Source organism: Drosophila albomicans, chromosome 2R (genome assembly GCF_009650485.2).
Source record: "Drosophila albomicans strain 15112-1751.03 chromosome 2R, ASM965048v2, whole genome shotgun sequence".
In the NCBI taxonomy this organism is placed as follows: domain Eukaryota; kingdom Metazoa; phylum Arthropoda; class Insecta; order Diptera; family Drosophilidae; genus Drosophila; species Drosophila albomicans.
Window position 1 is genome coordinate 311,795 of NC_047631.2, and position 21,650 is coordinate 333,444.

Below are 21,650 nucleotides of genomic sequence, written 5' to 3' on the forward strand. Positions count from 1 at the left end.
AGCGTAGCACTTGCTGTGGTCATATCATATGTGGTCATATCATCTCCTTAATGTTGGGGCAAACTTCGACAGCTTCTTGTCAAAGAGTTGTTGGAAAAGTGTTTAACTTGAGAGTGGGTTGGTGTTCGGCAATAGTCTTGTTTATCTGTTCTTTTTGAATGTGTTTATAAACTAATAAAAATATAAAGTATATCTAACAAGTAAGAAAGCTACAGTCGAGTGTACTCGACTGTGAGATACCCGCTACCCATTTTGAATAAAAGAAATATATTTTGGGGTATTTTTTAAATATATCAAATATACTGCAAAAATACTAAACAATATACGAAATGGTATATTTGGTATTTCGATATAGTACCGCATTCAAAATATACCATAGACGGCACAATATACCAGATTGTCAGCCAAAGCAACTAAGAGCCCTTGGCTCTAGCCCTAGGCGTGTTTGCCCATACAAAAGTATTTCTTTAATAACTTCGACAATTTTTATCTGATCGCAAATCCAAATTTTCAGGAATCATAACTACTACAGTAATTACTGTATATTTACTAAAATTCGCAACTCTATCTTGAAAATTACGCTTGTTATTCGATTTTTTTGATTTGCAGGGGCGGAAGTGGGCGTGGCAAAAATTTGAAACAAACTTGAAACATAACAAGTGCTGTCGAAAAGAAATTATAGCTCTATCTCTTATTATAAGAGACTATAAGAGTCTTATAGTCTCTGAGATCCAGTGTTTCATACGGACGAACGGACAGACACACAGACGGACATGGCTAGATCGGCTCGGCTGTTGATGCTGATCAAGAATATATATACTTTATAGGGTCGGAGATGCCTCTTTCTACCTGTTACATACATTTCCATCCGGCACAAAGTTATAACACCCTTCTACCCTATAGGTAGCGGGTATAAAAACTTAGGGCGTAAAACAATCGATAATGGGATGAGATGAATTGGAAAAACAAGAAATTCGCACATGTTATTGGTCCAAGAGAAGGATAACAGCCAAACAATTTTTTAAAACCGATAGGGATAAATGAGGTGGTCACAGAATGAAATCTTGATCCAATGGACAGTCGTCTGGACGAAGATATATCATTTGAAATTTGTGGTAAACATATTAAGTTAGCATAAGTCGCCAAAGCGACTTAAAGCATTAATTGAAAATAGATTGTAAAACGCAGCACTCTCTTGTCAGCCTGCTGCATTTGGAACGAGTAACTTCGATCACTCACTAAGATTAACTCTTTCGTACCCACCCGTCTGCTGTTAATCACTATTCGAATATTTTAATCCGATATTCGTGGTTTTTATTTTGCTTTTAGTATGTTTAAACTAATATTTGTTTGTTGTGCTTTTTTTTTTATTACAAATTGTTATAGAATTGCTATATTTAATATTGACAAGTTTAGGCTCTGAATACAAACATAAATTAGCCAGAAGTGCAGAGAGGCAGAAATAACTCGAACCAACGAGCCAAAGAGCCACATAGCAAAGGTTAAGAGCAGCATCTAGAACTTATCAGCTGTTTAGTGCTTCGAACTCGCATTCAGTTTCGCTTATAAAGTCAAGATAATTGCTTCGGTTGCATTCCGAAATATCCGTTCCAAATTCGCCGCTTCCAAATCAATGCTCGTAGCGAAATATGCCAGAGCTGGCACTGTCATACCAATAATACGCATATGAAATGTTGTTATTATTATTATTATTATTGTTATTATTATTATTATTATTATTATTATTATTATTATTATTATTATTATTATTATTATTATTATTATTATTATTATTATTATTATTATTATTATTATTATTATTATTATTATTATTATTATTATTATTATTATTATTATTATTATTATTATTATTATTATTATTATTATTATTATTATTTTTATTATTATTATTATTATTATTATTATTATGTTGTCACAAAAACCTGCCTATTAGCTAGATAAATATTCAAATATACTAATTCATTAAAACTGCTATTTTTTGGAGTATTCGATAAATTCTGAAAATGAAATTAAACAAAATAATTAAAACACAATTATTTATCATCGATAACGCAATTAAGACTCCGATGCCTACTTTTGACCCATTTGACAGCCACGCATTTACAATTTATCGATGATTAGGTCCAATCGATGACAAAATATAAACATTGATATGTGTCTGCAGATAACACATTAAAGTTCTCTTCAAAATTTATATTTGTTTGGATTTTTCAAAGATGGCTTCCGCAGGTTTGATATAAAGTTATTTTACATTATTTCCCTATAAATTATTTTCATTTGATGAATAATGTTTTCAATGGTGAGGTGAAGTTATTTCATTTTGATTGTTTTACCCTCGTGGTCTGCACTTCGACACGTAATGATATTCGTATACATACATACATAGATGTAGATGGGCAGAACACGCTTGCTTGTGTGCTGTTCGTATACAGAACATTTGTATAGGTTTATGTGTACATATGTTTGTATATTCATACTTGTATACATAGATATGGATATTTTATATTAACGTTCAATTAATTTAGAAATGTTATTCAAATTTATTCTTATGTATTTATTCACATTTAGGCAAGAAGGGAAAAAAAAATAAAGGAACTGTTATTTCGTTACAATCGTTCCTCTCCAATGGCGATACCCCCGTTGGAACTACACAAGTAGCGAAGAAAGTTCGCAATTTGGATGGTGATGAGAGTGATGACGGCAGCCACGCGGTTATTTATCAGTTGCCAACCGCCCCGCGAGCAAATCGAATACTTGATGACGATTCTATTCCGCACAAACCGCCATTCATAGCATACATAAATAATTTACCATTTGATGCCAGCGAGGACGACATTTACGAATTCTTTGGCTCTATTAATCTAGCATCTTTGAGGTTACCTCGTGAGGATGGCGAGACTGGCCGGTCTCGAGGTTTTGGCTACGTTGAGCTTGAGAATAGGGAGGACCTTATACACGTGCTTAGCTTGCCGGATCCTTCAATCAAGGGACGCCGCATTCGCATTGAACTGTCTAATGAAAATGATCAGCAAAATCGTCGGCAACAAGGCAATCGTCGTTTTGAAGGTTTTGGAAATTCTAGTGAGAATCGTGATTCAGGAAATTGGAGACGTGATAGCCAAAACAATGGGAGTGGATTCGGAGGTGGTGGAGGAGGATATTCTGGAAACTATGATCGCGGTGGTTTTAATCGGGATAGAAAACCAATTTCAGAAAGGGATGAAAACAATACTCCTGGCTCATGGCGTACAAATAGTCGGCAGCCGCCCACAGATTATTCGCCTCCTCGAAGAGATCACCGCGATCGGGATCAAACCACTGACAAATTTCGTAATCGAAATCATGATTACAACGAGGCTGCCGGAGCTGCCGAGGAAAGGCCAAAGCTAAATTTAAAGCCTCGAACACTTCCGTTGCCGGAATTAGTAACTAAACCAGATCCTGATAATGAGCAAGAAAACGAAACTGAACTGCCGCAAAAAGTAATAGGAGGTGGTTCCTCATCCGTGAATGTATTTGGGTCAGCAAAACCTGTGGACACAGCTACAAGAGAATTAGAGATTGAAGAGCGTTTGGCAGAAGCTAGAAGGTTAGAAAAATTTCGTCACGATGATGAAGATGTCAATGAACTGAAAATTTCTGAAATGCAAATTGACATACACGATAATGAAAATGCCAATGGATCAACTAGAAGTTGGCGTCGTACGCAAGACTCGTCGACAAATTCTGAAGATAAACAATCTGTAGTGCTGGGTATGAAAACGTAAAATATTGTCTTTAGTAATACATTATATAATTACATTATCATTTTAGACGACAAACGACGTGACGATCGAGATTTTAAAAGATTAAATAAATCGCGGGATCGTAATGACAGGTAGAGTATAACGGATACAAGCATGTGTATGTGCACGTTGTCATATTGTACATATGATTTAGGCGGAAGGATTTATTTCCTTCTTAAGGTTACATAGTCTTGATTCATGTGAACTTTCAAGACTATAAAATTAAGTTTATTAATACTTAAGGTTCGTACATTCTAAGCGATCTTAAGAGAGATCCATCAAGCTAGATTGATCCCAAGCCTTATATCAATATCTTTTATTCCGTGAAAATGGTAAAATGGCTGAAATGCCTCAAGTAAGCAGTAAAGCACAATTAAATAGAATGAATATTTTTAATTGTTAACAGACATATTCTAATGCTAATTACCGACTAAACAAATGAAAATATTTTAGGTTTGAAAATGTGAAAACAAAAAACTATCATGATGGAAAATCTAAAGAGGATAATAAATATAAAGGGGATTATCGAAATGACCGACTTCAGCCCAAGAATACAACTCTTCAGGCTGAACCTGTAAGTAAGCCCTATACTTTCCTGGAATCATTATCACTGCTCTTTTAAATTACTCATATTCTACGGTTTTATTGAATATTAAGCTATCATCGTTACTCACATTTTTGCTTTGGAAAAGTACAATTTTTCTTTACGGAAATAACCTGTTAATAATTGTATTTTTCAGGTTTTGCAGTCTTCCAACAAATATTCAGGACTTGACGATGAATCATCCGACTAAAAATATTTCTATATATAACAAAATAAAGAAAAATTAACACATTTTACGAGTAAAAATAAAATTCCATAACTACAGAGAAATAAAAAAATCTATTTTGTTCTTACTGATGAAATGAAGGTTACAAAAATATTAAAAAAGGTTTTAATCAATGCAAAACCTCGATCAACTTAAGTACCGGATAAAAGCGTTGTTCTCAAATGAGTGAAATCGCGTTTTTCCGTGCAAAATTTTAGCGGTGTCATTTAGATAAGCAGTTTCCAGCATAAACAAAATTGTGGGCGTATCGATAATCCGACACTGGAACCCACATACGAAAAAATTGGCAACCTATTATTCCGCAGTCATATCGGCAAAGTGAAAAGAAGCATCAGAGACTATAATCTATTGCCAAGACATTTTTCGTTTATAATGGATCCAAAGAAATACTAGAAATCGAGGACTACTTCATATATTTATTCAAGAGTATGACGAATAAGTAAAGTTCACAGTTTAGTAGGGTAGGGACAAAACTACTAAATTCTTTCTGCCAAGGTGTTGTACACTTAAGCGCTGTTCCCAAATGAGCAAAATTTTTTAAGTGCGGAAAAGCAATATATTTCGGAAGTTGTGGATTTGACCTCAACATACATATGTACAGTATCGGAGTATCGAAACGCTTAACTTTTTTTTATATACTGGGAACTGTGAAGCCTATTAAAAAAGTGCATTTATTAAAAGGAACAGATAAACACACATTCTTTGCCTATTTCTATGGTGAAAATATCCCAAACAAATTTTTATTGCAACTTGGTTGCATTTTAATTAACCCTTTTTTTTGCTTTACGAGTGTGGTTGTAGAATAAGACGTAGAATAAATTATTCGTTCTAACAACTTAAAAATGAACATAGCATCAAGAACATAACATAAAGAACCTAAAAAAGGACAATATCTAAACACATTTCATAGAACTAAAGAAGGTTTATATAAGACAGAATATAAATATATTCACACTATTAATGAACAATTTTAAAGCGACAATTGAATAAAGCTGAGCAGGAGTATTATTTGTATACCATATTCCTCGTTATGCTCATTTAGGCAAGATTTCCACCTCCTAATTACTATACAAATGAGCATAACGAGGAATACAACATAGCAGTTGTCTACCAGTCACGTCATGTGTAGACACAAGACCAGAATTGACATTTCCGCTTCGTTTTGCCGTATACGCGGAATTGATTATCTACAAGACTCGTCAAGTATCAAGAAATTTAAATTTCCCTCGGCTGCGCTGGAGGATTTTGTACTTGACGTGTCTACCAGACAGTCTGGTGTCCAGGTCATGCAGAAAATCTGTGTTTAGATTATAGTGCGTAGTTCGGAATATGCAAAATAAAAATACGCTCAAAAATATTTGCAGTAAATAAAATGTTTATTGTACTTCTAGTTAAATTTATTAAAACTAATACAATGAGTACTTAAATTTATATATTATCTAAACAGAAACAATTTATTTATTCCGCCGTTTTCTATTTCGCCCTGGACAATGTCTTGTAGTTTATATTTTGAATTCTTAAAAAGACATCCCCCACAGCTCTTTCGTAGTCCTCAAAACTGTAAATATAAATACAAATATATTTAATAATTTAAATCAGATTTGAAGAGTAGATTACTAATATTAACAACTTGCTTCTTGCTTGTTTTATAAAAGATAAATAACCTCTACATGAATAAATAACCTCTACATGATTTCAGTGCCAAACAAAATGTTAAAATTTCCTTTTGATGTTTCATAATTTCATTAGGTTTTTGATAGGGTTCTAGATATGAATGCTAATGGTCTAGAGAGTTGTACTCATATAATTAGTAAAGTCAAAATATTGTAATATCCTTTTGTCAGATATTAAATCGTTTTTTAGTTATTCATACACTTATGCTATTGGAAATTGATCAAATTTTGAGTATACTATGAGTGTGTATTTCTGCCCTTACGAGGTTAGCTATATACTACTTCTGGCCAAATAATGAAAATCCGAATATTTATCATAAAAATTCGGTTTATTGTTTTTCAAAGTATTTTCCAGCAACATTTATACACTTTTGCATGCGCTCAAACCAATTGTCGAAGCACTTTTTCCACTTCAATTGAGGGACCAAACCATAGTTTTTCAACGCTTCAACAGCATCTTCTGTCGACGAAAATGGTTGACCACGAATTTTCCCTTGATGTGCGGGAATAAAAAGAAGCTATTGGGTGCCAAGTCAGGGCTGTACGGCTGGTGACCCATCAATTCCACGTTTTGGGCGGCCTAAAAGGCGCGGGGTTGAGCTGATGTGGTAGAGCTCACATTGTTATGGCGCAGAATGATCCGTACTGTCACATAACGATCTTGCATTATCTGTTCACGCACGGCATCAATGTTCTTGAAAGTGTTAATTAACTAACTCCATTTTTGTGCCGACGTAAGTTTTTGATTAATCGTCCATCGACCAAACGTGGTCACACATGAAAAAGATGAATGGAACTTTTATCGATACAACTTTTAGGAAAAAGCCAATTGGGAAATATATATACATAGCAACCTTCGTACATCTATTGTATAAATAAGTTTCTCGCTTGGTTCTGCAAAAAATTTTGGGGATAATTTTATAAACGTCAGTTTAATCTTATTTTATGTTTATGAGTATGATGTTCTGCTATACAAATAACTTTATCAATGACACCTACTTTGAGGCTATTGTTTTTAAATATTCCATCGAAGGTTTTATGAATTGGTCCCCTTGAAATGTATTTTTATTAATTATAGGGATATTGTATTTGGGTCAAATTTTTATACCCGCTACCCATAGGGTAGAAGGGTATTACAACTTTGTGCCGGCAGGAAATGTATGTAACAGGTAGAAGGAGGCATCTCCGACCCTATAAAGTATATATATTCTTGATCAGCGTCAACAGCCGAGATGATATAGCCATGTCCGTCTGTGTGTCTGTCCGTCTGTGTGTCTGTCCGTCTCTCCGTATGAAACACTGGATCTCAGAGACTATAAGAGATAGAGCTATAATTTTTTTCGACAGAATTTGTTATGTTTGCACGCAGATTAAGTTTGTTTCAAATTTTTGCCACGCCCACTTTCCGCCTCCGCAAATCAAAAAAAATTAATAACAAGCGTATTCAATTTAAAGCTAGAGAGTTTGGTACATACAATAATTACTATAGTAGTGATGATTCCTGAAAATTTGGTTGCGATCAGATAAAAATTGTCGAAGTTATTAAAGAAATACTTTATCGCTATACCAAATATACCAATTGGTATATTTTAAGTATTTTGCAGTATATTCGGTATATTTTGAGAAAATACCGCAAAATATATTTATTTTATTCAAAATGGGTAGCGGGTATCTCACAGACTGTAGATTTCTTACTTGTTCTTAGTAGCTCTTGACTTGAGGAGTACTACGTATTCGGAGTCTGCTTGTACTCGTTCGTTTACATTCTGTTTATAGCCGCTCATTAAGGGTGTTCGTTCTTCTAGACTTATTGCTTGCTGATCCGTTTATGTTTGAGTGTTACAATTTCTTGTCGTTTCGCTATATCAGGAGCTGGCTATTTACGATCTCTATCCTACTTTAAATTGAGGCTTATGCGTTTTTTACATACATACATATGTATGTATGTAATAAATTAATTAAACTAGTCAAGGCTTGAATATTTTTGTCAATATATATTGTTTCTTTACTGTGTTGTTTTGATGCTCTGGCTTGAAGAGCTACAAAATATTCGGGACATGGCATTGGTACTGATTTCTGAGTTGGATTTCTGAAAACATTCTGTAGTTTTGTATGATTGCATGCATAGTTGGAAAGTTATGTTACATTTTTGGTTTTCATGCACAAATGCAATGTCTAAGATACATACATAGCTCATTAGAATCTTCCATATAAGGACGTGACAGATCACACCGAACAAAAATGTCTAAGGCCTTGTTTCTGAACGGTTTGGTTATGAGTTGCTTTGATCCTTTGGCCAATTGCACACAACATATTTGGTTAAGAATCAGTAATTAGTTTTTGTAAACTGGCTGATGGAATTCTACTACTGAGTGGCTAACATCCGGTAATCGTAGTCATCTTCGGTAATGGTAAGTTAAGGCATTTCAAGATAGTCTTCCGGCTTTTACGTTTCCGCATTGCTAATTATTTTATTGCGGAGGTATGCAAAATAGCAAAACATTTTAAAGTTTTATATTAAGTTTTATGGAAATTGTTGTAAGCTTTTTTCAATATCAGGCACCCTATCCAAGTATCGTAAATTTCTTTGAATTTCTGGATTAATTCCCTTTGATTCTGACACAATCAAATCAAATTGTTGTTCACTAAGAAATTTTGTTTGATACATTTTAAATGGCTTTCCGAAAGTTTGTTTGTCGTCGAGGATGCCCGACAAGAGTACACCGCGACAACGGGACGAACTTCGTCGGCGCTAATCGCAAGTTCGAGAAGCTCAGGAGACGAGTCGAAACACCGATGAGTGCGCCTCACTTCGGAAGACAATAGGAGGCAGATGTCAAGTCTGCAAAGCACGTGGATGTCAAATCAGTAGCTCCACATGCGAAAAAGACAATCTATTATTCCGCACTCATAACGGTAAAGTGAAGATAGATAATTAAAAAAAATTATAAATAAAGCATCTGACGTCTTTTCTAGTGAAGAGAAATGGCATTAATGAATATTTTGGAGCCGCAAGGCTATATTTGGTTTTTGCCCATACAAAAGTATTACTTTAACAACTTCGACAATTTTTATCTGATCACAACCAAATCACAAAAACTATAATTATTTTGTACATATGTACCAAAATTCGAAACTCTTATTCTATTTTTGTCGATTTTCGTGGCCGTAAGTTTCCTTATCAAAAATTTTAAACTGATTACGATCCCGTTCAGCTTTTTGTGCCGAATTTTCTATTCGGTGGTCCAGCCTAGCGATGCGATCTTCCGTCCTGAAGGGGAACTCTGCATTTGCCGGCAATCAAAGTGTTCGCCACTTGGCCCAATATCTGTTGGTTTGAACGTCCATTTGCCTCCATATTTGCCTTAAGTCATCTCGCATTTTCATCAAACTGGCTAAACTGAGATGATAAAAGCATATGTAAATGCAAATTAATTTCTTAATTTACATCAGATTAGAATGTTAGAATGTGGTTAAAAAAATATAGACAACTTGACTCCGATTGGTTTTTTAAAACATGTGCAGAAAACACTCACAAAACAAATAACGTGTGATACACCAAATCGCACATGTCCAAGAAAAACAAGTAAGAAAGCTACAGTCGAGTGTACTCGATTGTGAGATACCCGCTACCCATTTTGAATGAAAGCAATATATTTTGCGGTATTATTCTCAAAATATACCAAATATACTGCAAAAATACTAAAAATATACCAAATGGTATATGTGGTATATCGATAAAGTACCGCATTCAAAATATACCATAGACGGCACAATGTACCAGATTGGCGGCCAAAGCAACTAAAAGCCCTAGTAAGTAGGCGTTTTTGCCCATACAAAAGTATTTCTTTAATAACTTCGACAATTTTTATCTGATCGCAACCAAATTTTCAGGAATTATAACTACTATAGTTATTATTATATATGCTAAAATTCGCAACTCCAGCTTTAAAACTACGCTTGTTATTCGATTTTTTTTTGATTTGCGGGGGCGGAAGTGGGCGTGGCAAAAATTTGAAACAAACTTGATCTGCGTGCAAACATAACAAATGCTGTCGAAAAAAATTATAGCTCTATCTCTTATAGTCTCTGAGATCTAGGTGTTCATACGGACAGACGGACAGACACACAGACGGACAGACAGACAGACGGACATGGCTAGATCGTCTCGGCTGTTGACGCTGATCAAGAATATATATACTTTATAGGGTCGGAGATGCCTCCTTCTACCTGTTACATACATTTCCTGCCGGCACAAAGTTATAATACCCTTCTACCCTATGGGTAGCGGGTATAAATATATGGGAATTAAGCGGCGGACACTGTCTGACAATACAATCCAGTGGACTACTGGAGTGTCTGGCAGTCAAGGAAGTACCATGATACGAAACACAATTGTGATGTACATACAATAAACTTTACGGGTTCGGAAATGCCTTATTCTGCTTGTTATACATATGTATGAATACATTTCTACCCTATGGGTAGCAGGCATAAAAAGCGGATAAACATATCACAATTTAAGTTTTACACTAGGAGACAACTAAAGTACAATAAGAAACCGTTATTTCCCTAGAAAATTGATCCTCACACAGCTGCAAAGTTGCTGGTTGAAATAAGCTACTTGATTTTTGGCAATTTTTTGTTTTTCAATAATTTTTTTATATAGTAAACAAAAAATTAGACGGTAAATGAAAAAATATCTTGTATGTTAAAACATTAAACTAAAATCCTGCGTTTAAATAAAGTTAATACCCCCTTCAGTTTGGCCAGTATACTGATTCAAAATTGTTGGTTGGTAATGGTTGAAATAAGCTGTGATCCACTGTTCATAAAAACAAGTTTTTCTGAATAAGCAATAAGTATGAAAAGTGCTCCTATTCTTAATTTCGAAACTATGGTTCGATCATTTTTGTCAGTTTCAATTTAAATACGAAGGAGATATTTATATATTACATGCAACAACTTCCAATTTAAAAAAAAGGATGTAAGAGTAGATGATAGCATTCGCGATCCGACTCACTCGATCTAAATATTTCTTTCGTTTTTAGCATTCACATCATAAAACAGATTCGAATGATAATTTTGCAATTTGATTTATTCAAAAGAGCAAAATACAAAATCGACGAATTTTTTAATTCACAGAGGGATACTCTTTAAGCATAGACGTCACGCTGAGCCTTTTCCCATGCAGCCATTGGCCCATGCTCTGGGCGGTATTTGACATTGCATCCATCTTGCTCCAGGCGATTATCATCGCGAAGTTCTTCGTAACGCTCGCGATCGTACTTAGTGAACCCCCATTTTTTCGAAACATAAATCTGGAAGATGTGAAAAATAAAATATTTGCGGAAAAAATCAGTAATGAATGTCACCTTTTGGCGTCCAGGGAACTTAAACTTGGCACGACGGAGAGCTTCTACAACTTGTGCCTTGTACCGGTCGCTTGAGCGCACCGACATAATTGGTTGTCCAATTCGGACACGTGCAACTGTGCCCTGTGGCTTTCCGAAAGCGCCTCTCATTCCAGTTTGAAGCCTTAAATTGATAGATAAAAAATATTTAAGAAGTCAACAAAAATATTTCTTTCTACTTACCTATCAGCTCCAGCGCACGACAACATTTTGTTGATGCGAATTACATGGAATGGATGCAAACGCATACGGATGTGGAATTGATCTTTTCCGCAGTATTTTACTAAATACTTGTTGCAGCAAATACGACCAGCTTCCAGAGCCTCACTGCTCAATTGTTCGTATTCATCAGAAACTAAATGGACACAAAGTGGGAAATCCTCCACACTAGCCTTCTTTCTGCCCAAATCAAAAATGCGGATTTTGGGATCGGGTACACCACGACAGAACCGCGATTTTGGATACGGCTTGTTCTTACAGTAGCGATAACTAAAAATTTAACAGGAAAATAATTATTTTAATTAACCATAAATATATATGTTTGTATATATGTATACATATATCCACGTACCATCTTGCAGGTCGACGACCCATTTTTAACCTGAAATTATATTAGGATTTAATAAATATATTCAACACTAAATACATAAAACTCCACAATTGTTAATTTAACGATGTAAACATTTGAAAATTAAAAATAGTGGCGATGTTTACCGATTTATAAAACCGCAAATAATATTACCTGTCACTCAGAAGCTCAAAACAAAAGGAAAGAGAGATGACAACCGGATACGAACAAAGGTCAATTGAGTTGCAATATTATCATATCGATAAACTTTGGCATATAAAAACAGGTTAACTTTCAAATTTCCAAATACAAGATAGCAACGTAGAGTTTATTCTTGAAATAAGCATCAATGAATTATATTAGTTTATGTCCACAACGTCCACAACTCGGGTTGTAAGGAAAATAATATGTGGCGGTTTACGAAACTTTATGTGCCTAACAAGCATTTAAAAGAAATTATTGATTTTCGTTTTAAAAACGAAAACAAAAAAATTGGTGCTCCCGTTTTCACTTTCATAACATTCTTTCGATTTGCAAAACGAGTAAGTTTCTTTTGCAGAAATGAAAAGTATATGCCTTTCCTTACATTCAATCAGATCTTATTTGTAACAAGAAAAAAATAACATATCAATTTATCATTTCACCTTAAATTTCGTTTTGGTGAGCTACAGACAAATTCGACACAATGGGTTATCGCCTAAGCTGCCATCCTTTTGGTGGAATAAAAAACGAAGTTAAAAATGCTTGTATAATCGCGGCATTAATGGTAAAAATGGCATTAAATTTGATAAAGTTGGGTAAAATATGTTTTTTTTTTAAATTAATCAATTTAAAAATTAATAAATTACTTGAATGTCAAAATCGCATGAAAAAGTTGTTCAAAACACCGTAATATAATCAGTTAAAAATGTGTCATCCCCTTTTTTTGTGGGAAATATGTGTTTGCCGTTTTCCATTTATTTAAATGTCATTTTCAAATCTTTATTTGCGAAAAAGAGAAAAGGCAGAATGAAATCACACCTATGTACGCAACAAATTAGACATACGAAAGGAATTTTTTCGCGTTGTTTACCTCTGACCAAAACACAAGTCAGCTGTTTCAGCAGTCAGAAATTACACGTTAGTCCTTTCACCAAGATCACATCATTCAAACAGCTGTTTAGGGAGGCCAAAGTGAACAAACTCAGGCAGGGAAACGAATATAAATGGAAATAGAAATATAAATAAATAAACGGATAAATTAATAAATTATGCGACACTTGAAGCTTCATGAAATATAATATACATAAATTACGTTTATTTATCCATTAATCGTCACTTCTTATTTCAGTTTATATATATATATAACTTTTATTTTTTATATATTTTTATACTAACGGTAGTACCATCAAGTGCCCCAGCGATACCAAGCAGGGGCTTGTTGACGCGCGGTCAAAACAAAATATATTTTTGAACAGCATGCATTAATCGAAAACCGCGAATAAATTTTAAAAAGACGTTGGACAGCTAATGAAATAAACTAGTATTACTATATTAATAGGGAAGAAAAATATGTTAGTAATAATGTATATGGGCAATTCAGTGAATAAAAAAAAACATAACCTGAAACAATTTTAAAAATAAGAAAAGATCACTCTTATAGCTCTAGATTAGTGCTTTAATTAGAGCTAAGAATGGTTTTGGAATTTTCTTACTGTTTTGTTTTCTGTTTTGATAATTGCAAAAATTAACAAATTCGTACGCAACACCAAAAAATGAACGAATTTATATATTTTATCGTAAAACAGAACAAGTTTATAAAATCAATCTTAGCTCTAAAAATAGTGCTAATCCAAAGCTTTAAGAATAACCTTCACTTATTTTTAAAATTGTTTTAGATTATGTTTTTTGTGTTAACTGTAAAGGTGGTCGCACGCGACACTTAACAGTCAGCAACGGTCAGTAACAGAAGGAAGGTTCAGCAATAATAGACCACTACAGTAAGGTGGTAATAGGTTTCGGTTCCAATTTAAGTTACGAAGACCAAATATCAAAAATTGTTTGTGCAGCGCCTCAATCCTATCTTAAGAAACCCAATGCTGGGGATTCCAGATAAGATATCCATACTTAAGTATAGGACAAGTACTCCGCTTGCCCTATTTACAAGACAGAATATGTTTAGCTCTAGAGTATCATATAAAACATACAAAAGTACCCGGGTGTGCTCTATAACAGAAGGAAGATCATTTATGAACAAAGTAAACAATAGAGGACCCAAATGACTACCCTGGGGTACACCAAAAGTAACTTGGACACATTTAGATACAAAGTCATTATAATAAACATTCTGAATTCTGTTGGAAAGGTATGAGGAGATCCACTCAATTAGGCTATGAGCTAACCCTAAAAGATTAAGTTTATACAGTAAGAGGTGATGATTTACTGAGTCAAAGGCCTAACTAAAATGACATCCGTTTGCATTTTATTCTCAATAAGTTAGTAGATGTGGACAAGAGGTGGAGAACATTCGATAGTCTGCGCCATCGATAGTGATTGATAGTTTCCATAAACTATCGACGATAGCAAGGAAAATCTATCGTCGATAGTTGTCGATAGCGCAGTAAAAGAAAAAAATATGGAGAGCGTGTCGATAGTGGCCAACCATCGATAGTCTCGATAGTGCCATCGATAGTTCTCCACCTCTAGTCTCTAGGTATAATATACGATTTTTTTCAGATTTTTGGAAAAGAGCATCCATTAACAGATAATTTAAACATATTAAGAGCGGTTTTCAGATACTACCAGCGCAATACCTTAGCACCGTGCCTGCCGAAAATGAAACAGAATATGTCGTTTGGAAAAGTCAGCAATTAAATCTGCAATATCAGGACCATTAGATAATGTCATATTCTCCAAGGACATTAATGCTGGCTAAGACGCGGATCTACGCTTCGAATTTATGAAGTCATAAAATCGTTTTGAATCACGTTGATATGTTATTCTGCACTTACGCAAATAATCATTATAACAGTTATGAGTGCGGAAAGCTGCTTGAGCACTAGAATAGCGGAGAAAATCAAGGGAAGAGCAAGTTTTCTTGAATCATTTGAGTTTTTGGGTGCCACAGAGCCCTTTTTTCAGGGATTTCGAAAATATTGACTATTTTGCCAGTGCTTTTGCTAAAAACAGTAATGAAGCTTTCATTTTAGGGATGCTACTTAAATTGTTGAGCAACACCATAATTTAATAAAAGCAGACAGTCAACAAATCAATTGATGAAGAAGAGCACGACCAAAATGTAAACGATTTCTGTTAAAATGTAAGGAATTTAATTTTAAATAATTTAAGGGGTAGGGCTAAAGAAATACACAATTCATTTGGCAAAAGGATTGGATGCGGATCGAAGAATACTTCGCTCTCTATAGTCTCCTTTTGCAGTTTCTTTTTGGGAGACTTCAGTTAGTCGCGCAATTTCAATAAAAATATTTACACCGGCCTACTTTGAATTCAGCCGGCAACAGCTGATTACATCTCTAGCCGAGAATTACCCAATAATAATTGTTTGTTTGGTAGAAGAGAATTTTTTTATTTAGAAAAGTAAGATTTTATGCGAACTAAAATCTTATTTCTAAGTTTTTTATTGCATTGCAGTTTAATTCATATTTTTAATTATTATAAATTAATAAAAAAAAACAAGTACAAAAGCTACAGTCGAGTGGGGTCGACTGTGAAATACCCGCTACCCGTTTTAAGTAAAATCAAAATATTACGGTAATATTCTCAAAATTTCGACAATTTTGATCTGATCCCACTCAAATTTTAAAGAATTACAATTACTATAGTTATTATTGTAATTCGCGACTCTAGCTTTAAAATTACGCATGTTTTTAGATTTTTTTTGATATGCGGGGCGAAAGTGGGCGTGGCAAAAATTTGAAACCAACTTCATCTGCGTGTAAACAACAAATGCTGTTGAAAAAAATGTATAGCTATATATGTATCTCTTATAGTCTCCAAGACTCAGACAATCATCAAAAATCAATGCGCAATTAGTTCTTACTTTTGTCAGTAAGCTTGAAAGGGAATGAAAATTATAAATCGCGTTCAAAAAAAAACAAAATACATACATATGTATGTACATATACATATGTATATGTATTACCGACCGGGACTCGAACCCGCACACTACAACATGTTGGGCTTGCTAATTACGCTTGTTATTCGATTTTTGTTGATTTGCGGGGGCGTCCCTGTAAATAGAAAAAAAAATCGAAGAGCAAGTGCAATTCTAAAACTAGAGTCACGATACATTTGGTTCAATCAGAACAACAGTCTTTATAATTTCTGATAGAAGTGGGTGTGTCCAAAATCTAAAACAAACTTTAACTCCGTACAATAACAAGTGATAAAGCTACAGTCGAGTGTGCTCGACTGTGATATACCCGCTTCCCACTTTAAATAAAAGCTAAATTCCCAAAAATATACCAAATTAATATACCAAAAATAATCAAATATACTGAAGGTTGTTTTTGGTATATCGCTAAAAACATAAATACCCCATGGAGCCCAAAATATACCAGATCGTCAGCCAACACAACTAAGACCCAATTGCAATAATCGTTTTTTTGTCATATAAAAGCATTTCTTGAATTACTTCGACATCTTTTATCCGATAGCAACCAAATTTTCACCAATAATAAATAATGTAGTTATTATTGACTGCTAACATTATATACATATACATATGATAAGTGCTGTCGAAAACAAATTATGTATATCTCTATTTCTTAGTCTCCAAAATCCGAGTGTTCAGACAGACATACGGGCACGGCTTTATCTTCTCGGCTGTTGATGCTGATCAAGAATATAAATACATACATATGTATGTACACCTAAGGGTAACGGGTATAAAAATAAAATAAAACAGCGTGGCAAGAATTCACAATTTTTCGCATTGAACATTAGATGCACGCAAACAAATTCAGAATTACATACTATGTATGTACTAGCTGAATCGATCCAGCTCCGATTGATTTGCCCCCTATGAATTTGTTTCATGAGTAAGCTGCACTTTCTTGATTATTATGAAACTATACTATTTTTGAAATTATTATTATAAACAATTTTTTTTTTCAATTTGTATGTCCAGGGAAATATTTCAATTTTTTTTTTTAATTTTCAAAGAAATTTTCGCTTTTAGTATCATGCCTTTTTAATGACAGTTCTTAGGTATTTAAAAGTACGGTTACATTAAACAGTGACCACGTGTTGAAATAATTTTTGTAATCAAAGATTAGCAAACAATGTGTGTATGTATGTATATACATACCGTACATATGCATATACATCGTACATATGTATGTACATGCATACGCACATGAGTACATACATATGTACATACATGTGTACATACTGACGTTCATATGTATGAATGTACATACGTTCGTGCCTCTGTTATAAAAATTCTTATGTATAGACATTTCTGAGATTAACTTTGGCATTTCCAATTCTTAAGCAGAACACAATGGATGCTATTTCCAACGGATGGTTTAGTGAAATCCAGGATGATTTGTGGCCCGGTCAATCGTTTTCATTGAAAATTAAGCAGCTTCTTCATAAAGAAAAGTCAAAATTCCAAGACATTCAAGTGGTTGAAACGTAAGTTTTTTAATGTATCATAAGCATGCCAAGACAGTAAAGAATACAAATATATGTATGTTTTTTAAAGAAAGTTTCATTACAAATATGAATGTAGAGTTCATATCTTCAAACTTCAGAACATGAAAATAAATTTAGGTTTAATAAGGTTGAACTCATTACATCAAAAGCTACTTTATTATATTTAAATTTTGTTCATTAATTTTCTGAGAAATTAAATAAACATTTTCTTTTTGTAGTAGTTATGTACATTTTGCTTCACATTTACATATGTAAAAATAATTATATTGATTTATTCAATTAAATTCAATTTATGACTAAACTGTGTGGAGTAAAGTATTAAAATTACCATTTTTGTACTTGAGTCGGCAAAACAATGTTTTTACGCTTATTTTGATTTACAGTTTTTGTATCCGAATTCGGATCACAAGCGTTTAAATAAAAAATTATTGAACCTAGTAAAATGTATTAAAAATAAGTAAGAAAAATTTAAATCATTTGTAATAGATTGTCATTTTTTAATTATTTTCATAATTATTGCTCAATTTGCAAAAACCATTATCAGCATGTGTTGTTTAGATTATGTGGCAACACAAAAGTGATAAAGATCACGGCAAACAAGTAACAAATTTTAATAACGTATATTCTGAATCTTATTTGTTATAATATATGTAACTGATAACTCATTGGTATTTTTGGATAAAAGAATTCGATATTTCTGTTTTTTTTCAGTGAAACATATGGAAGGTGTCTAATATTAGACGGAATCATTCAATGCACATCCCGAGATGAATTTTCATATCAAGAAATGATTTCATTTTTGCCGCTTTGTTGCCATCCTAATCCAGAGAAAGTTCTGATTGTTGGTGGCGGAGATGGCGGTGTGGCTCGCGAAGTTGTAAAGCATCCATTGGTTAAGGAAGTGCATCAAGTAGAAATTGACGATCGAGTTGTTGAATTGTCTAAGAAATATCTTCCTAGTATGGCTTGCGGTTTTGAGAGCGAAAAAGTAAAACTTACTATCGGTGATGGCTTTGAATATATGAAAAATCACAAAAATGAATTTGATGTGATTATAACCGATAGTTCAGATCCAATCGGTCCTGCGGTCAGCTTATTCCAAGATAGTTACTATGAGTTACTCAAAAATGCCCTACGAGAAGGAGGTGTAGTGTGCTCTCAAGGCGGAAGTTTTTGGTTAGATTTTGATTACGTTAAAAAAACCATGAATGGTTGCAAATTGCACTTTCCAAAAGTTGGCTATGCAATAACTTCTATCCCGTCGTATCCATGTGGTCATATAGGATTTATAATAGGATCCCTAGATGCAAACAGATGTCTTCGTGATCCAATAAAAAAGTTTGAGTCAACAGAAATTGATTCGTTACATTTGAAATACTACACAAGCCAAATTCATTCAGCAGCTTTCACATTACCGCGATGGATTGAAAAACATTTTTACGCCTAACGCTAAAAAAACAATAATATTGTAAAAAGCAATTTGTGTGTATTTAAATAATAAAGAAATAATTGCCTTCCGGTTATAAGGCAAATATACATATATATGTTAACTATTTGTTGTATTATAATAAACTTTTTTGTTTTTAACACTAATAAATATAGTTAAAATCAATTAAGTTTATAAGAACATCTAAACTCTTATAGGGACAATAAGTAAAAAAGCTTCAGTCAAGTGTGCTCCACTGTGAGATAACGCTATCCATTTTACAATATATGCAAACTGTTATTATTATTATATTAACAATAAATAAGATGTCATTTGAAAATCGGTATTAACTCACATGATTTGAGACCAAAACGTACGTTTTCGTTTTTAGGTGATCCAGTATTCACAAATTTGTGGTCATCGTTTTGCTATTGGACGTTTTATTTCGTATTATTGAAACAGCTGACGTGTGTTTTAGTCAGAAGTAAACAACGCGAAAAAATGCATTCGTATGTTTTATTTACTACGTGGATAGAATTCACATTAGGATTATTTTACCCTGCATAGATGATTTATGCCTTCCTGAAAGAAATTTACTTACCTTTGGTCTTTTTGGCAAATAAAGATTTGAAACTTACTTTAAATCAGTGGAACGGCAATCAGCTGTTTCCCACAATAAAGGGGATGTCATCATTTAGCCGATTTCATTCCAGTGATTTCATCAACTTTTTTTTGTATACAATTTTAGCACTTAACTAATTAAATTAAATCAATTATTTTTTAAAAAACATATTTTACCCAACTTCAACAAATGTAATGCCATATTTAATGTCATTATTGAAGTATTTTTTACTTGCTTTTCATTCCACCAAAAGTATGACAGCTTAGGCGATAACTCATGGTGTCGGACTTATCGGTCGCTCACCATAACGAAAATGGTTGTTGCCGACGGCAAAATTTTATTTGCAAATTTGAGGTGGGGTCAGAAACTAGTCGTTTTAAAAATAATTACATGCCTAATTGATCTTCTGACGGTCTTAAAAAAACGACAATAAACCAATGACTCAACTATTTTTTTTGTTTTGCAAATTCGATCCGATTTGGTGTAGAAAAAGGTATTTACTTTACATTTCGGCAAGACAAACTTGCACGTTTTGCAATTAGAAAGAATCTTGTGAAACTGGGGCAAACAAGTAAATAAGACTCACCATCTTTTTTCTTTATGCCTACTAAAGTTCATCACGTAGATGTGAACGGTAGGAAATAGCCAGGTTTGCACCGGTATTGGAGCCATTTGTGGTGGATCAGGTAGTGCGTTAAGGATCTTGCATTTTTGACAAAATGATTTGTAAAGCACATGGAATATGGTATTGCTGATAGTGGTTTTATGATTTTCATGATTTCATTCCATTTTCATGATGGAATTTGACTATCAAAACAGATGTGTACTGCTCTCTGCAAGACTTTTAGGTCTTTCTTGTTGTTGATAGTATCAGCTCTGCCTTGATTGATTTCGTTGACATTCAATCCATAAATCTAGATACATATGTGTACTTACGACTATGCGCGCCTGTTTATAAAAAAAAGCTTTCTGCTCTACAAACCATTTCTGTACCCAAGTTTTCAGGCATGATTGCAGTTAATTTTTACTTTTAGACGCTCTATGTATAATATGGACGTGGCCAGGAAATATTATTGGGAATTTGCCTTATACGAAAACCTATCGTAATTTGGATGTACATATATAGCTCCGGTGAATTAGACACGAAGGGAGGCGTTCGAAAACTATCAAGAGCATTTAGCAAATTTCCCACTTTGATGCTACTGTTGATTTTTGTTGCGGCATCAGGGAAATTGAGTTTCTTCTGAATTCATCGTCGCTTTGCTACATCGGAAGTATTCAATATTTCCCCGACTCTATGCATGACGAATTGTTGAAATTTTGGTAGGTTAGTCTTTAGCCATTGCGAAATGGTTTTCGAATCCGACCCGAATGTGACGGTATCTTTTAGACCACGTACTTTTAGAACTCGGAGTTTCATACGCGGAATACACACAGGCTTCAGCGTTGCGACTTTGCGTATGGCTGCTGTTAGAAGACAGCCATACGTATTACCATCATAGAATTTCAGTTGCTTGCACTTGCAGTGGTAGCAGTCGTTATGAAGGCATCTATTTATCCCATCCGATGGTTGCCCCCCAAACACGCTGAAATAGGATTTTAAATTTGACGGTGTAAAATGACAGCAATCCAAAGGGGTCAAATATCGACATA

The 21,650-nt window shown here is 33.9% G+C and overlaps 3 protein-coding genes and 1 long non-coding RNA gene across 5 annotated transcripts; 2 read left to right on the forward strand and 2 right to left on the reverse strand.

Moving 5' to 3' along the window:
• Positions 1-1,936: 1,936 nt before the first annotated feature.
• LOC127565964 (uncharacterized) lies at positions 1,937-2,565 on the reverse strand. The gene is made up of 3 exons (XR_007955312.1): positions 2,355-2,565; positions 2,096-2,281; positions 1,937-2,018 (listed from the first exon to the last, which is right to left on the reverse strand). It is a non-coding gene; the product is annotated as an uncharacterized LOC127565964 (long non-coding RNA).
• Positions 2,126-4,688, forward strand: LOC117573160 (eukaryotic translation initiation factor 4B). Its single transcript, XM_034256122.2, has 5 exons — positions 2,126-2,250; positions 2,590-3,774; positions 3,835-3,898; positions 4,260-4,380; positions 4,547-4,688. Exons 1-5 carry the CDS (start codon positions 2,238-2,240, stop codon positions 4,598-4,600), a joined length of 1,437 nt encoding a protein of 478 aa, XP_034112013.1. The 5' UTR covers positions 2,126-2,237; the 3' UTR covers positions 4,601-4,688.
• A 6,698-nt stretch (positions 4,689-11,386) lies between these two features.
• On the reverse strand, positions 11,387-12,594 carry LOC117573177 (60S ribosomal protein L10). The gene is made up of 5 exons (XM_034256147.2): positions 12,466-12,594; positions 12,295-12,324; positions 11,907-12,212; positions 11,685-11,847; positions 11,387-11,630 (listed from the first exon to the last, which is right to left on the reverse strand). The coding sequence occupies exons 2-5, from the start codon at positions 12,315-12,317 to the stop codon at positions 11,466-11,468; spliced, it is 657 nt and encodes a 218-aa protein (XP_034112038.1). The 5' UTR covers positions 12,318-12,324; positions 12,466-12,594; the 3' UTR covers positions 11,387-11,465.
• Positions 12,595-17,469: 4,875 nt separating this feature from the next.
• Positions 17,470-19,499, forward strand: LOC117573185 (spermidine synthase). Of its 2 annotated transcripts, XM_052006954.1 has the most exons (3): positions 17,470-17,499; positions 17,789-17,928; positions 18,661-19,499. In XM_052006954.1, the coding sequence occupies exons 2-3, from the start codon at positions 17,795-17,797 to the stop codon at positions 19,394-19,396; spliced, it is 870 nt and encodes a 289-aa protein (XP_051862914.1). In that variant the 5' UTR covers positions 17,470-17,499; positions 17,789-17,794; the 3' UTR covers positions 19,397-19,499. The 2 variants fall into 2 exon arrangements, with proteins under 2 accessions (XP_051862914.1, XP_034112060.1); XM_034256169.2 differs by lacking the exon at positions 17,470-17,499 and having other exon boundaries at positions 17,720-17,928.
• Positions 19,500-21,650: the final 2,151 nt, after the last annotated feature.